Below are 13373 nucleotides of genomic sequence, written 5' to 3'. Positions count from 1 at the left end.
ATGTTTTAATGATGACTGTTCTGTCCTACACACATCTTGTCTGTTCCATAAAGGCCTGATCCAAACCTCACTGAAGCCATTGGGAATCTTTCATTGACTTCAGTGGGCTTTGGATCAGGCCCTGAATTGAATAGAAGATATGCAGAGAACTACACTCCAATTTTTTTTTTAAATCACAAACGTACTTTCAACTTCAGCTTCTAGCTCTATATTGAAGGGTTAATAAGAATATACAAACTTTTTCAGTGCCATATGGGGGAACTACAGTAATCAGAATGGGGAGTAAAGTAATGGCATGTCTACATTGCAATTAAAAACTCATGGCTGGCTGTGCCAGCTGACTCAGGCTTGTGGGGCTTGGGCTAAAGGGCTGTTTGCTTGCAGTGTAGACGCTTGAGCTTGGTCTGGAGCCTGGGCTATAGGACCCTGTGCTGTGGGAGAGTCCGAGAGCTCAAGTTGCAGCCCAAGCCCAACCATCTCCACTGCAATTAAACAATCCCTTAGCCTGAGCCCCATGAGCCTTAGTCAGCTGACCTAACTGCAATGTAAGACATACCCTAAAAGGCTGCGCTTCCGTACTTCATTTTTTCTCATTTTCATTTGCATGATACTTCACCATGGCTTTTTTATTGCTATATGTTGCTCAGGAAGACATGAATACATTGTTCAAATTTGCTTATTGTTGCACATTATAAATAAAGCTACAATCTTTGGGCTAAATGCGGGCCCTAGGGACTTTTAACTTGGACACATACATTCAGTCATACTGCAGAGGCAGTGTTAATATGGGCCTGTATTCAGACTACAATCTTTCCACACATTGCCACTCTCCTTTCTCTTCCAGGGCTTAAAAATATGTGTCACAAAACATGAAGAATCCTACCCAGGAGCTTGCCCCTAATCTCAGAGCCTGCTCCTGGTCACTGCACCTTGGTTAGTGGATACTGAAATTCTTCGGTGTGGGGGAATTAAAAGTGAAATGCCCAAGTTGCACCCCACAATACTTTTTTCATGCTTGGTGTTTAAGGCATGAACCTATGCACCGCCTGAGGATTGGATCGGGCCCAAAAGTATACCATCAATGGCTGTATGTATGCACTAGCTTTACTGCTTTGTATCAGTTCCAGCTTGTATACTGCTACGTATCAACATTCCACTTAAATCATAATACATTGTTGTGATACTTCATAGGCTGGGCAGCACTGGAAGTGCATTTTGCCCAGAAAATCATTCAGCAGCAGTAAAACGGTGAAGCTGCGGTAACTGGGAGAAGATGTGGGTGAATGCCAGGGATGTTAATGCCAGTAAATCTTCCTTTACTCCTGGGAAATTAAATGTTTTGTGAGCCTAAAGCCCCCCATGGTTCAAGTAAGTTTGAGTTTGCAAATCACAGCATCAGCACTTACTTGTTGACTGTTGAAATCCTACAACAGAAGCAAACAAGGAGAAAGGCCGGATTTGCTAAGACAGTAGAGAGAAAGGAAGTGGGAGGTCTTCCTCTTAGTGTTAAACTTGACTTATAATTGGCTTTGCTAAGGTAATGTTCAGAGAAAGCTTTGATGAGCTGTTTTCCCTAGAGCTAAGAAAACTTCTACAAGACTCGGGCTAGAAATCAGTTATTTACATCTCCATGCAAAATGTCAGTACTAGTACATTTTTCTCTGCAATAGTTATTCTAATGGATGATTTCTGTATACTTCTGTAATAATGGTTGAGAGTTTTTAACTAGAAACAGGTTGAAGAAAGATAAAAGAAAACTTTTGCATTTGTGCTACTCTAAATATGTAGCCTGTCATAAGCCTCTTGGGCCAATTTCTATTTGCCTTCCTTAGAAGAACAATCTAATTGCATAGTCAAAACTTCCAGAATTTGGCCTTTTCAGCAGTGCTGGACTGACACTGTTAAGCAGCCAGATCAGAACCTTTGAAAAAACCCTTATTTGGCAAGGTACTTAAGCACATGCCTAGCTCTAAGCATGTGAATAGACTTCACATGCTTGAAGTTAAGCACATACTTGTATAAGTCTCTTGCTGAATTTGGACCTAAGATGTTTGTGAGTGAAGTGTGAATGGGTAAATAAAGCCCTACAGGGGAGCCAGGAATATTTTCTTCGGATAATATTTTAAAAAAATATCTCCCATTTAGTGCAACCTGATGTATTCCAAGATCCATACAAAATGCTCATTCTGATCTAAGGATAAATGTCTTCCCTGACAGGGACAAGGTATCGCTCATATCTTGGCACCAATATGGATACAACAGCACTTCAGACTTCCCTGACTGAGTCAGTTTATTAACATAACAGTGGAGTTTGGAGAGACAGGATGTAAAGTGGGAAATAAACACCCGAGGCAGAGAATCTCTCCCTCCCTAACATTCTTCATTTCTAACATAGATGAGAGAGAGAGATTACCCTATATACTCGATCATAAGCCAGTTCGTTTATAAGCTGGCCCCACCAAGATGGATAAGTAAAAATGGAAAATTTTTATAACCCATTCATAAGCTGACCCTATAAATCAGGGGGTCAACAAACTTTGGCTCCCGGGCCATCAGGCGAAGCCGCCAGTGGGCTGAGATGGTTTGTTTACTTTGAGCATCCGCAGGCACAGAGGTAAACCTAAGTAAACAAAGTGTCCAGGCTTGCCAGCTGCTTACCCTGACGGGCCAAGACAGCAACTGGTGGGAAAAAAATTTCGGGGGGAGAAGCTGGGAGTCAGGGGAGTAACCCCTGTGACCACCCCCCACATGACCCCACCCCTAGCCCAGGACCCCCACACTCTCCCCATCCCATTCCTTCCCACCTTATCTGGGGAAAGCCAGGGGAGGATGTGTCTGGGCTGGCTGGAGCTGCTCCGGCAGGCTGGGCAGCGCAGCCTGCTCCGGTGGGCCAGACTGGGCGGCACAGCCACAGCATGTTCCAGCGGGCTGGGCCGGATGGCACGGCCGCAGCATGTTCCAGCGGGCTGGGCCGGGCGGCATGGCTGCAGCGTGCTCCAGCAGGCCGGGTGGTGCGGCCACAGCCTGCTCTGGGGGGTGGGGCCGAGCAGCACGGCTGCAGCCTGCCAGCCCCGGAGCTGCAGCTGCCTCGGAGGCTGAGGGGAGAGCAGCGTGGCCAGAAGTGGAGAGACTCTGGCCCCGCCTCTTCCCTTTTGGCGCTGCTGGCTGTGCTGCCTCTCCTTGCTCCCTCTGTTGGGGGGAGGGGCTGTGTCCCACCTCTCCCTCTCTATACACCTTCATAAGCCAACCCCCTTCTCTGGTGCTTCCCTTTTTTACTAAAAAAATTCGGCTTATGAATGAGTATATACAATAGTCTGTGTCGGTGCCTTTAGACTGTGAGCTCTTCTGATAAGGACTTCGTTATTTTCTGTCACAGTTTACAGAAAACCATGTACAGTTATGATCCTCCTCTTTTCCTCCTCCTTTCCTAGAAGTAGATCTACTCAGCCAGTCCCACACTCAGCTACAGCCACCTACTCATCAGCTCACCGAAGCCACTCATTCCTGCAAGCTTATCCCCACACCAGTACAATCAGTCACTCACCCGTAACACACACACAAATACTCCCACAGCCTTTTACCCAGTTGTAGCTTCCAGCAGAGGTGAGGGATTGATGCTGGAAAAGAAGTCACTCCTTGGGGGAGAGAGGGAAACCAAAAAAGTACCAGGAAGCATGAAGAGCAGCCATTTCCTAGATAGCTTCCCTACAGTGGTGTAGAACACAGGGAAACGTTTCTTGTAGGCCACCAGAGGGGGCACCAATGTGCTGGGTTGGGCTAGACTCATAGGCCTAGAGCCAGGAAGAGAAATCAACAGAATTGGAGTTACTGTTATGGGATGGTAGCTGTTAAAGGAGCAGTGGAGTGAATCTGTCTTCATTATCTCTCTATTTTAGGTACCGGGTATTGCCAAACTCTAGCATTAAACACCGTTAGATTGACTTACAAAGCATGGGAGAGTTAAAAATAAATTTGGAGTCTCCATCCTGCAAGTTTGTGAACCACTAGAATTCATGTTTTCAACCTTTCCTCTGCAATCGTGGGGGCTAAAATCTTCATTATTAAATCTGTGATTCTCATGTAGTCATTGGATTCCAGGAGCTGGAGCTGTAAGAGAAACACCAAACTTTGTAAAACTCACAATGAAATCCTGAGATTGGTCAACACTGGGTATTTATATGGCCCCTATCACCATAGCATGTTAGCCCCTCATATACATCAATTAATTCATCTGCATAACACCTTCTGCAGGGTCAAGAAATAATTTAGATGGGGAAGCTGAAGTGTGGGGAGTCTAAGGGCCAGATTTTCACAGGTATTTGTCCACTTAACTCCCATTGAAATTAATTGCATTTAGACACCTAAATACCTTTAAAAATCTGGCTCTATGTAATAAGCCCAGGGTCACACAAAAATCTGTTACATAGCTGGGAACTGGACCCAGATATCCTAAATCCCAGTCCATTGGCCCCATCCTCCCTATTCTCAATAGAGATAGGATGCTTACTAAACCCTGAGTGAGACACAGGGAGGCAGCTGTAGCAGGGATAGGATTTGTTTACTTTTCCATTGCCCCCTCAATCCTGCCTCCCTGTGCAACAACATAGTCCTCCTGTGACCTAATGTCCACTCTGCACGCAGGGAACGCGACCACTGGCCAGTTGACTAGTTGCCCATCGGCCCGATTTGCTCCTGTCCTTATGTTGAAGGTATAAATGAAGTATATCAAATAAGAGTCTCTAACAGTATGTTAAAAAGGGTATTAAAAGCCCACACTACATGAAATCTAATCCTACTTTATATGAGAATGTTGCTCATGGACTTCTTCTAATTAGAAGGAAAGTTCATAATCAAATCTGAAATTAAAAATTGTTTCCTAATCATATTTCCCAATTCTAAACCTAATCTAATGTCTAAACCTGATCTAATGTTTGACACTGTTAGTCCTAGATCAGATTCCCTCCTCTCCAACCACTTTCTAGCTTGATGTAAAAATAATAGCGTGAATGGAGAGAGAATATCTGTAATACCTGCTCTTTGACAGACAAGTTCAGCATTGCTAATATTTTTTGTTACTGTGTAAAACTCAATTATCAACATTAAGTATTAATTCTTTTGTTTACCAATGATAGTTTGTCAGCTGTTATAAGTAGAGTTCCATCTGCCAGTTGAACTATATTGTAAATTATTGTAGAAATTAGCAACTCAAATTTTTTGTCTGTCCAAATGAATATGTGAACTAAATTGCACATAATGCATCCCTGGAAGAAGAAGAAAAAAATCACAGGTATACTGCACAAGCATATGCCAATCAGGCAAAAAAACAGGCACACATTGTGATTATCTCAGTTTTCAAACCTGGAATAGACAAGAATGTGTTGCTAAATGAGAGAGGCAGTATGTCATGCTCACTGAGATAAAAACAGAAGCTGCCAGACACTTTGGCTTTATTCTAAGAATCTTTGCTTGAAAACTCCCCAATCTTTTCTTTATGCTTATTCTCCCTCATATTCTCATTCTCTCTCTCTCTCTCTCTTTCTCTCTCTCTCATTGCTTTCTCATTCTCTCTCTTATTGTTCTCTCTTTTCCTGCCTTTGATGCACATACGTTGTCACATTTCATTGACTCTCCCCTCTTCTCTGTTCTTACACTCACGCCTAGTGGTGCTTTAGCCAGAGCTTGCAGCCTCTCAGGCGAGTTTTAGTCATGTGTGAAGCTCAGTTTGATCGAGCGCTCCTTTTCTGCCTTTTCACTCTTGCAAAAGATTAAAAGGTGGCGTCACATCGCTCCCCTGCTCCTTCTTGCAGGAGGGACTTAAAAGGGACAACAAAAACTAATCACTTTCAATAAGCATTTTCTTGCAAAAAAGGGACTTAGCTGTGCAATTTGAGGCTGGTGGTGAGGACTGGGAAGGCTAGAGATGCTTCATACTGCTAACAAGGGAAGGAAGCCTTCAACTGAGGCAGGTAAGAAGTGTCTGAATCTGAGTGTTTTACAGAGTGACTTAGTCAAATCGGTAGATTTTCATCATTTTGTAACTGAGGAAAGCATCTACAGCAAAGAGCAGCAGGGATCTTGTATCGGCTTCCTTCCATTCAGGATGTAAAGTACCTGTAATAATTGTGATGTATTGGAACATGCTGTAATTTCAATTGCAAATGGATTTGTGTAGAAGCTGCATTTACACTACATGTTTGTCCTTCTGTTTTATTTCAATGCATGGGTGACTAGAAATAGAAAATGCAGCTTTTATGCAAGCAGGACTTTGCATAAGGCTGAATTCAGTGCTTAAGGGGAAATCTCAATGTGCTGTTCAGTGTCTAATTCCAGCTCTTAGTCTTTCAACCTTGCAGGCACCTGACATTCTGCAATTTGTTTCTAACAACTGAACACACACAATTAATTATAATTATTTGAGGTTTAGAGTAAAATCTAGAGTGGAGTTTGTTGCAGTGATAGTGATTTGTTTGCCTGACGTTTCGTCAGAAGAATAGCTATGCCCCTTTAGACATATTGTAAAACCTAGTTCATGTTTATGTTCTGTTAATAGAGATTAAGTACCATCTTGAATGAAATATGGAACTAAAACTCATAAACTGCACCCGTGTTTAGTAAAGCAATCACAAATTAGAATGATGAATTTATGTCATTTGTCAAATGGAGTTAACTCTGGAAGTGCTGTTCACAAGTACACCTGGATTACTATAAAGGGATTTCCATATAACAGCTATTGAGATGGACTAATTATCAGTCAAAAGGTCTATACTTTAAGCTGTGTGTCTGAAATAAAATTATAAACCTTAGTGTCCCTAGTTTTCAGAAACATGCCTTAGGTTGCATAACTAGTGTGATGGTTGAAAGGGATTTAAAGACAAAAGTAATTTCACAATTAAATTATGTAAAAATAGGAATATATATGTTACCTAAAGCTTTCTCCATTCACCATGACTAAAATGTTTAGCTATTGGGATCTTTGTTTCAATTCCTCATTAATTTTTTGGAATCCTGTTCTCCTGCATTTTATAATCATTGTCAGTGTACATGACCTAAGACTTTTGAATAAGAAGGATAGTATTCTATAAACAGCAGGATTATTCTTTTTCTCTCCATGGTAATGCAAAGATTCCATTAGCCTCTCTTGATAGTCAGACCTTTATTAGTGATTTAAAAAAACAAACAGCATGCAATTGTCAGGGTTATCTATTTGTAAAAGTACGGTATATTAGTAAATTAAGCTGCCATTGGAAAGAGAGGTATAATAAGATAACTTTATAAGTTCCTGTGAAGTAAACATAATTTGACAGCTAGATTGGAGCATTGTTGACGTATAAAGAGGCACAATGTAGAAGGAAATTAATAAATTTGGTAGACAAGTTATTGGTCTTTATGCAAGTTTATACTAATGCTATGATACACGGGTGCCCATCACCACATATTTTGTAAAAATCAGCGGTGACGCTTTGTGTGTACATTCACATAGCTGATTTTACAAGATAGGTAGCGACAAGCCACCATGTATCTATGAGTGGGATCGAGTCCCCAGGGAGTTCTAGTCTCCCTCCCATCAATGTATAGGGATTCATATGCATTATTCCCTTTACTTTCAATGGGAGACATCCATGCAAATCGCCCCATATTTGAAGGTGTGCACAGGACCCCGTAGCACATTGTAGGAAACTCCAAATGAGGCAAAATATCAAAAACTTTCTTAGGGATTTGTCAGGGATATTTTATTTTATTGTCAGTGAAATTTTATTTAACGTATAGTTTAAAACTTTGCAAGGGCCACGACCATAGCAGTATTTTTTTTTTCAAAAATTTCAAAAATTTAACGCTACTTTCACACTTCAAACCTGCATAACTGCATGTCCGATCAATGTCTGCTATGCTTATAATTTCTAAGTTAAAAAGGAGGGGAGTGATTTTTTGTATCTCAAACTTGAAAGGATCTGACTATTCTTTATGTAGTGTTTTAAAAGGATGCCTTCACGCTGTCTTAATGATGTTAATAACATAAAAGCTAAGCCTTGATAATAGGTTAACTTTACATACCATTTAGTCAGTTATAATACATCCTTATGAGACAGCAGATCTGGGAGGTCAAAAGCTTGGTGCAACTCTGGCAGCTTAAGCCAGTAGTAGTAACTCTGTTTAAAACTGAATTGCACATCATTTATCTCTCATTTTGGCAGATGCTAACTCTGCCCTACTAAACGTTAACTGCATGATTAATATAAATAGCAGCATTTTACTGATGTTCCAGTAGATGTTGCTGAAGAGCAAAGGAAAGATCATTTTTATAGAGAAATAGAAATACAGTGGGGTTCAAAAAGCAAAGAAAAAATCTCAAAAAATGCTGATAGTATTTATGCAGGTTGCTGATTGATTAATTATATAAGATCATTACATTAGTACACCATTCTACAGGGTGCTTTTAAAACTCAAGATGCATTAGTGGTATTATTCCAGTTTTGTTGGATACGTGATAGGTCTGTTTGCTATTTGAAATTAAAAAAATTGAGTTTACTGAACATTGCTATTTAGAAAGCAGATTTTCTCAGAAGAGCTGAAAAAGCTCTTACCCTTAAGAGTAATGATCAAACACATTATAAAAATGTGCACCAGTTGCTAATATGTAATGAAATGTTAAGAAATTAAAAGCATGCAAACTCTAAACTAATTTCAATGCTCTGAGGCTGATTTCCTAGTGAATATTAACCGCTTAACAGAGCAATGTGTAAAACAATCAAAAGGATTTAATTGCTTGCTAGTAAGGGTCTATCATTATGTAAGTTTGAAAAATAATAGCATTGCCCTCAGAATAGAAAAGGTAATTAAGAGAAATTATGAGCAAAATTTCAATAACAAAAGGCAATGTACAGAATAAAATAAGTAGAAATAGGATAGCTGATAGCAGATTTGAGCACTGAAAGCTGTGGTGTCCTATGCTGAAACTACTATGTTAGTAATCACTCTGATAAAATGACAAAGCAGTCCCAGAGGAGCAGTGGATTCTACTATACAGACATTAACTGATGCAATTTCAGGCAACCACTGACCTCTATCTGTGGGAATATTTATTTTTGGAGATGATAATCAACTAACAGATTTCAAATTCAAAACAGTAATGCATTTTTAAAAACGTAGAATACATTTTTGTGTACTGCAAAAACCTTTTTGCCTGGGTAATAGTAGTGTTGCCATACACTTATATTATGCTGTACCTTAGCTGAAAAGATTAGTTTGGAGTAGGGGTGGAGACTTGGGGTGAGATTCCTTTGCATGAAGATCACCAATATGTTGAATTTAATACAAAATGTATTGTAGGATAGTTTGGTTTAATACCCAGTCATTTTCTGTGCTAGTATTTTGTACTTCTGCTTATGTGAGCAAGAAGTGCATAGTTAGAAGAGATATGTGTGGCAGATCTTTATATTTTGCATATTTTGTAATTAACACTGTAAATCAAGTGTATTCAGGGATTGCCTATTATTTTATTTTAGTTTTGGTGAATGTACTTTGTTTTTCATAGAGGCAGGCTGAACAATTCCCTTTGTCTGAGATATTTTTGTATGACATTTTTCTTAAATGGACACATTTAACATAGCCACTGTTTTTTCTTCAGACTATGCTTTTTGTTCCTTTTGTTTCTTTAGTGTGTTTAAACACAAACAGAGAGAGACAGACAGACAGACAGAGACATACACACAGAGTACTCAATCTTAAATAAAATGTATTAATGCTTTTTAGTTTGACATTACATAAACGAAATCCTCATCCTGTGTCGCATGCCAGTAGTTTTGGAACCATTGGAATGCTGCAAATATTGACCCAATTTTTTGTATGCATTTTTGTGCATGTCCATTTTAGACTTGCAAATCTCTCAATCTGCACAAACTCAGTTTGCATGTGTGCAATGGAAAAAATGTGCATCTAAGCTGGGAATGTGCAAAAGTGCTTTTGTTTATACCTCTCTTAAAATGCATGCCATTATATCTGTGAATGCCACAAGAGTGGGTGGCAAACTCAGTTGTCATATACTTGTGTCTTTCTTATTTTGTTTTATTTCATGTATGTCAGTTCCCTGAAATGGTACAGAATTCACTTTAAATGACCGTAACGTATCATAAGTTAAGAGAATTCTCTGTTGAAAACAATAGGGAATTCTGCTTAAAAGCTGATGACACACTATAGCACTAAGAAATAAACTTTCTTCTTTGTATTTTTCTGTGTTCTCAAATGCATAAGGAAAAAAAAATCAGCCCACCCTGAACAATTGCTGCTTTATGTGGGAAGCAGATAGATTTTACTAAAGAATTCTTTAGATTTTCACAGATGTCTATGACAAAAAAAACATTACTTTGTTAGTGGGATTCTATTTCTGAATACACTATAAAGAGCTTAAAACAGTTACAGTGTAGAAATTATTATGGCTGTCATAATGCCACACCTGTCAACAATAGTTGATACCTAGTCTGTGTGTGTGTGTGTGTGTGTGTGTGTGTGTGTGTGTGTGTGTGTGTATATATATATAAAATATAATGTGTGAGTGTGTGTGTGTGTATATATATATATATATGTGTGTGTGTGTATATATATATATATATACAGGTATAAGATACATAAATTACAGCAAGTTTTAACTAGTGTACATGTATGTAGACTACCCCATATCACTTGAGAGCAGGATGAAAATACAAACTGTTTCCTCTCCTGCACGCATTAATTTAATTCTTCCCATTTACTTGTCCAATGCTTTCATCTGCTCACTATTGTAATACCTTCAAAGATGGGGTCCCACTCTTGGCAGTCACACTTGACACTATCAAACACCACTTATCATACAGATTTGCTTTCATAGAATCAAAGTACGGGGAGTATTATTGTGATTAGTGTTCAATTCAGTTTAGAGTTAAATTTCTGGGTGTTTGTCTTGCTGTGTTTATTTGGAACAGAAATTGGTTATGCATAGCTCTAATGTACACTGGAAATGCGCTACTCTATGCACTGTATATAGTATCTGGGAAGCTTCTATGTAACTCATACCATCCTTTCATCTAATACACTGGAGTTAGGTCCAATTCTAGCCATTGTATGCAATATTGTAGTTAACAGGGGTTTTTAATCCTCTACATAAAATTCGTGAAGAGCCGCAATGCCATAAAGTTCAATTTCAATATTTTGCTTGTACGGTGTTTATTAAAACTCTTACTCGAACTGCAACTCACAACTGGTCCCAGATCATGTAAAATTTACATCATGTATTATGATGTGTAGTATGATGTAAAATTCTGTAATAACCTAATGCAAAGTAACCTATTAGAAATCAAAGCCTAGGGTAGATCACTTTTTCTGATTGTTCATACCAAAATATCTTTGTCTATTTCATACAGTGGCATAATGTGATATTAAAGGATCCTACGAATGGCATTTTTTTGGCATGTTACCAATATTGGAAACAAACATTAATGAGTAAATTTTCAGTGCAATACTGTAGGATTTCATCTACATGCTTAACGCTGTATATTCTGCATGGGGAAAAAATGTGCATTTAACAGGATGAACATATAATCATTTATTTATTTGTGATACCATTTTGATTATTTATATATGACCAACCTGTATTATCAGGTTTCGATTAATGGTAACCCTTTTGGTGTTAACACAGGCATGAAAGGAAAGCAGTAATTCTTACAGCCCCATATGTTCCCCTTTATTAATGGATTAATGTCTGTTTTGAATAGGCTTTCTTTGATAATGTTTAGCTCTTTACCTTGACCCTTTCTCTTTGGACTAGATGTCAAGCTTAAAATAGGCTTTTATACAAATTCCATCTAGGCAGCACAACAGAGGCAAGCAAGCTGCCACAAGATGTTACCATTTCTAAAAAGTGTTGACTCCAAATTGTGGGTGGCATTTCCCCCCCTCTTTATGCATTCAACAATGATCTGGTAAATTAAGGAGAATTAGAACTTTACCTTCCTCATGAAACGAACAGATTTTGATTCTTAGAAATGTGATATATTACAGTGTTTATATCGAGAGTCACATATAAAGCTAAATCCCCTCCATGAGGCTGAAAATTAAACTATCCGTGTATATCTGGGTAGGGGAGTTGAGAGGAAACAGGCTTAAATATATCTGGTAAAAGATTCTACGCATATAGTAAATACACAAGAAATAAAACCATTCTAAACCTAATACAAATGGCTAAGTAATTCATGCAGGATGTTTGTGTGTTTACACAGATTTATTATAGCATGTAGCGATATCTAGGTCTAGCACCAAAATGCACACACACAAATAAATGTATAGATGTATATACACACACACACACACACACACACACACACACACACACACATACATATACACATATAGTCTCTAGAGGTCAGTAGAATGTAAGGAATGGGCAAATGTTCAGCTCTCTAATATTGAGACCCGAAGACACAGTATAACAGTTGTCACCACTGAGAAAAGATAAATATTCTGTTAATGAAATTTCAAAGTGAAATAATTAGTCACAGTTAACAAAGAGCCAAATGAAAGAGAATCATGTCTGTCTTGTTGGGGAAATTAGTTTAATCTATTTATTTTAGGCAAATTCCTGATAAACGTTCATTTATGTGGCGAGAACCTTGACAGAAACCCAAGCTATAATTATTGTATAATAGTTCATTATAGTGTGTCTCCTTACCACCTTTTTCTGAGATGGTGTTTAGAGTGACTGGAATAAAAATCGAAAGTCTTTTGTGACATGTCTGAGTACTAAGCAAAGCAGGAACACAATGCAGACAATATAATTTCTTTTCATATTTATCCATTCATCCTCACCCATTCTTCATAAATTGTTTTAACCTTGTTCACCTTTCTGCTAAAATTTAATATTCTAAGTGACACAAATCTATGGTGGTTTGAGGGTGGATAGAGCTGTCATTCATATTTTCCTTTTTTGGGGGGGAAACCCTGTTTTTGACAGACTTTTTCTCTACTTTCAAAAGCTTTTTTTTTTAACCTGTTATGATTATTGGTTTGGTTTCATATTGTTAAGTTAAATTTCCTCTGAGAGGGTTAGCAATGCAGTGGCTCAAGGCTTTCATCTCTGAAGGAGTTGGTTCAAATTACAATTTGTGTCACAAGTGGAAATGAGTTTTGTGTCCCTAGTGGAAATTTTGTCCATACCTTAAAAACACAATTCAACACAATTGTAATTCCCTACCCAAAAGAGGTCAACGAGTGGAATGGCTAGACGAATGCAGTTCAGGTTTGGGTTACATTAATATGGAGCTGCAGGAGACGTTTTGCATTCAAATTCAAACAGGAGAAAGTACGATTTACAGAAGTTCTGATTTGGATGCTGACTTTTGCATTGC

General features: G+C 38.6%; 1 protein-coding gene across 15 annotated transcripts in view; it reads left to right on the top strand.

Annotated features, from left to right (window-relative positions):
* The window catches only part of TENM2 (teneurin transmembrane protein 2), a 1090181-nt gene that overhangs the window by 527501 nt on the left and 549307 nt on the right, over positions 1–13373 (top strand). For 2 of the 15 annotated variants that reach the window (XM_065554898.1, XM_065554897.1), the window contains exon 1: positions 5535–5966. The exons of the other annotated variants lie outside the window; for them this stretch is intronic. In XM_065554898.1, coding sequence (XP_065410970.1) covers positions 5921–5966 — 46 coding nt within the window. In that variant the 5' untranslated portion in view covers positions 5535–5920. Of the gene's footprint in view, positions 1–5534; positions 5967–13373 lie in introns of those variants that run through there. 15 annotated transcript variants of the gene reach the window in all.

This window comes from Chrysemys picta, chromosome 8 (assembly GCF_011386835.1).
Source record: "Chrysemys picta bellii isolate R12L10 chromosome 8, ASM1138683v2, whole genome shotgun sequence".
Classification (NCBI taxonomy): Eukaryota; Metazoa; Chordata; order Testudines; family Emydidae; genus Chrysemys; species Chrysemys picta.
The sequence above is the reverse complement of the archived record's forward strand: the minus strand, read 5'-3'. Positions and strand labels throughout refer to the sequence as shown.